Here is a 4389-nt window from a genome sequence, read left to right as displayed (position 1 = left end):
ATAATAAAGAATTGCTTCACCACAACAATAATTTGACTCTAAAACGAATATTCAAAAAATATAAACCATCTTAAATAGAAAGAAAAAGAAATAATGATGACGGACAAAAAAATAGAAAACCAGTAGCCAATTTAGTACCCTCAAAAATCGAAGACCACCTCTGGAAAAAAAAAACTGCATCCTAAATCATGATTTTGAAAATATATATTAAGACTTGAAAAATTTATTAATTAAGATGAATCATGATCTTTGACATTTCTTTGGGCAATTTTCAGTTTCACATGTTTTGTTCAATGTTTGACTATCATCTCCAACTTTAACTACAGAGATGGAATATGATCATGCAGACGTCATTATTAGCCAACAAATCTGTCATTATTTGTGGCCTAGAATAGTTTTATGTTGCTTTCATGCTACGTCAATCCAATACCTACCTCAGTCGACAACTTTCATATTGAAGAGAGATGTTTCCAACATGACAATGCAAAAATAAATTGCATTTAAGAAGTCAATGTTTGTGTTGTGCATTCACAACTTAAAACTATGATTTAAAACTCGTCTTCTTTCTTGTTGCACTAAGGACAAGATCCATGTTCAAGGAATGTTATTGTGCTTAGACAGTAGGATCCTGTCAAGTGGAGTTTATTTAACAGAAAAATATATGCTTCATATCTGCATCAATCAAACAATGCACATGAATTTCATATAGCTGATTTTAGTACAATTATTTTAATGCAGGTAAACGATATTCTTGTACAAAACAAATTCAAACAAAATAAAGAACAAATAAATATGCATATATACATTATACTTGCCAATTCGAGCAAAAGCACAAAATAAAAGAAACATAGTGCAGAAAATTATATGTTCAGGAACTGCTTGAACAACTTTTACCATATTTTCCACCTGGGAAAAAGCATCTGAAAGCCAATAACAAACGCAAGTCCTAGTCCGAAGCCCAATCCTGTGAACAACCAGGTCCATACCACTTCCATGTCAAACTCAGTGGATGTATCACTGAAATCTGAAGAAGGCTCTACACTAGAACTAACACACTGCCTTGATAATTGATTCCCACACAGACCAGGATTCCCTTCAAATGAATACCTTGAGAATGTGGAGAATTGGTTCCCATATGGTATTCTTCCAACTAAGTTATTATTCGAAAGATTCAAAAAGGATAGAAATGTCAGGGAGGCCAGTGAGTTAGGAATCTGTCCAGAGAGGTGGTTTTGCGAAAGGTCCAATGACTGCAGCTCCATCAAATTTTCAAACACTTGTGGAATTTGGTCATTGAAAGCATTACCTGACATGTTTAGCGAAATGAGTGCTGTGAGGTCCCCGATAGCTTCAGGCAGATGCCCTTCAAATTGATTATTCGACATGTCAATAGCTACGAAGATCGTTATAGTATTTACTAGGTTCCTCTTAACACCTTTCAAAGCCACTGTAACCAAATCCCAATAATCTGATGAATCAAATAAATTAATGATGTCCCCTGATAATCCAACAAAAAATGAAAAATTAGTCACCAACCCGCCACTTGTATCAAGCATCTCCTGATCACTCATCATTGCTTTCATATTCTTGAAGCAATCAGAAGGAAGAGTACCAGTGAAATTGTTAGAAGAAATGTCTAAGATGTGCACCATTGAGAAGGTGTAATTACCTTCACAATTTCCATCAGTGTTTCCAAAGGGTCCATAGAATCCATTTTCCCTCAGAACAAGAACTTTTAGAGCAGGAAGGTTGCCCAACCAATATGGGAAAGAATCGACTAGTTTATTGCTGCCAAAGTCTAGAAACTCTAGCTTGTTGCAGTTGGCCAACGATCGTGGTACTCTTCCTTCCAATTTGTTTCCATGGAGATTGATCTTTTGCAGAGCACACCTTGAACTGATTTGTTGAGGAATGGCCCCTTGAAATCTGTTACCTCGAGCTCTAAGAACTAAAAGTTCAGAAAGGCTCTCCATGAGGCAACCTGGCAATGATCCATTCAAGCTGTTGAAGGAAACATCAAGGACTCTGAGATTTGTTGCATTGCAAATTGACACGGGAATTTCTCCTGTGAGATTATTGTCAGACAATGAAAGAAATACGGCACTGGTTAGGTAGTATGACATGTTGGAAGGGATGGAAGAAGTGAAATGGTTGTTTGAGTAGTCCACAATGAAACTATTCGGTGGAGGGAGGGGAATTGGTCCTTCAAGCAAGTTAGAGCGGAGATCCAGAATAAAACCAATGCTCATTTTGATATGAGAAGGAGGGCCCTCAATACCTGTGAAAAAGTTGTGAGATAAATTCAAGTAGCAATAGCTCATGCTAATGTCCCCAATGCTCCATATCCAGTCAGGTATGGTACCGCCAATTCTGTTATTTGAAAGGTCTACGCATTCCGTGTTGTTTTTATGCTTCAAGAAAGCTGGAATAGTCATTAGATTGCAAGACTCCATCCTCAACACTGCAAGGGAAGGGAGAAGAGAAGAATCATCAGCTCCATCTAACACCGTCAACTTGTTATTTGAGAGATCCAAGTATTCAAGATTCTGGAGGTTGCGAAACAAATCTAGCTCAATTGTGCCACTGAAGTTGTTTGAGGACAATGTAAGAGACATGAGACCCGATAGATCAAACATTGATCTTGGTACCTCTGCTTGCAGATTATTCATGCCCAAATCAACAACTTCTAACACGGAAGAAGCATTCAAGAACTCTTCCAACTGACCGAAAAACTTGTTCTCATTTAGCTGCAACACTTGCAATGCTGGAAGAGTGAACAAAGACATGGGGATTGGTCCAGAGAGAGAGTTCTTCTGTAAATCAAGAGTAACAAGACGATTGAGCTGCCCAAAAGACTGAGGGATGGATCCTGTCAAATTATTATTTGACAGCAAAATTTCAGAAATCCAATCTCCTCCCAAAATCAATGGTATCTTCCCACTGAAATTGTTATGCGAGAGGTTCAGATAAACCAATTTGCTCAGATTCCTAAATGACAAAGGTATTGAACCTGAAAAATGACAAGCACTAAGATCCAACCCCATCAAAGTCTTCAAATTTCCCAAAGAATCCGGTAAAAACCCAGAGAAATTCGTCGAGGAAACCAGCAAGCTCTCCAAAGTGCTATCTTTTGGGAATTCCGGCAAAGAGCCTGAAAGCATATCATTGCGTGATATGTCAATATACTTCAAGTTCTTCAGTTGAAACACACGTTTGGGAAACAAGCCTTGGAGATTACAGTTAAAGAGACTAAGAGCAACCAAAGATGAGAAATCTTCAAAAAATACGGGCACCTCGGTTGACAAATCATTGTTATCAAGACGAAGACGAGAGAGATACCGAAGCTTCGACAGCGAACTGTCAATTGGTCCTGAGAGTGAACAGCCCACCAAGCTGAGAACTTCAAGCTTTGGAGTAGATTCAGATATGACACCACACCATTCAGTCCCATTTGCAGAGACATTGACACCATTTAAATAGAGTTCCTTCAAGTTTGAAAGGCCTCCAACGAGCTTCCGGAGCTGCAATGGAGGTGACCAAGAGAGGTCCAAAGATACCAACTTTTTAAGGTGAGAGATGCCCAACGGGACTTGACCAAAAACTCCGGAATTAGAGAGGTTGAGATGAGTGAGATTGGCAAGGTTTCCAATTTCAAGTAGAGGACTTTCGTCGAACGAGTTGTAGCCAAGATTGAGACTTTGAATGGAGGTGATATTGAAGAGGGATGGCATGATCTTACCGGAGATGCCTCGGTCGCTGAGATCAAGAGAGACGACCAGACCGGAAACTTGTTCGCAGGTGATCCCCTCCCAAGCGCAGCAGTCGGTGGCGGGAAGCCAAGAAGAGAGCGAGGTGGTGGTTGCATTAGAGAAGAGGAAGCCTTTCTTGAGCTCGAGAAGGTGAAGACATTGGGAGTGGGAGGTGAAAGCACTGGCCGAGGACCTGAACCTCAAGAGGAAGGCAAGGCAAACCAAGAAGAAGGTGATGGGGTTACTGTGATTGCACATCATTGTTAAACTATGGTTTCATAGAGTTTGTTGTCATATATATATATATATATATATATATAATATGTCCTTACAAGAAGAATTAAAGAGAGTTTGAACGGATGTTCTTTTCTTTTCCTCTTTGTTTCTGTTGCGCTCAAATTATTTGACGAGTTTATATAAATTATTTATTAATAAAAAGTTTATATAAATTAAATTTCACGTGCAAAAAGATGTTCCACTGTTATGTTAGAAGCAATTGTAGGTTAGGGGGAACGCTAGTCCGCTGATCTTCTAACTCAAAATTGAGAGGCCTAAAACGGTTGCTTCACCCACTTTATCTTTAAGCCACTGTAAATATATATATATAAATTAGAGTTTGAACATAAATTCTTTTTTTTTT

The 4389-nt window shown here is 38.7% G+C and overlaps 1 protein-coding gene across 1 annotated transcript; it reads right to left on the bottom strand.

The window, feature by feature from the left end:
- Positions 1-890: 890 nt before the first annotated feature.
- On the bottom strand, positions 891-4010 carry LOC120270348 (receptor like protein 22-like). Its single transcript, XM_039277349.1, has one exon. It carries the CDS (start codon positions 4008-4010, stop codon positions 891-893), a length of 3120 nt encoding a protein of 1039 aa, XP_039133283.1.
- Between the last annotated feature and the right edge of the window lie 379 nt (positions 4011-4389).

This window comes from Dioscorea cayenensis, chromosome 10 (assembly GCF_009730915.1).
Source record: "Dioscorea cayenensis subsp. rotundata cultivar TDr96_F1 chromosome 10, TDr96_F1_v2_PseudoChromosome.rev07_lg8_w22 25.fasta, whole genome shotgun sequence".
Lineage (NCBI taxonomy): Eukaryota > Viridiplantae > Streptophyta > Magnoliopsida > Dioscoreales > Dioscoreaceae > Dioscorea > Dioscorea cayenensis.
This window is presented reverse-complemented; position numbering and strand designations above follow the sequence as displayed.

Bases quoted from the DNA above. Each gene is read 5' to 3' on its own strand.
- LOC120270348 (XM_039277349.1), bottom strand. From the start codon at position 4,010: ATGATGTGCAATCACAGTAACCCCATCACCTTCTTCTTGGTTTGCCTT.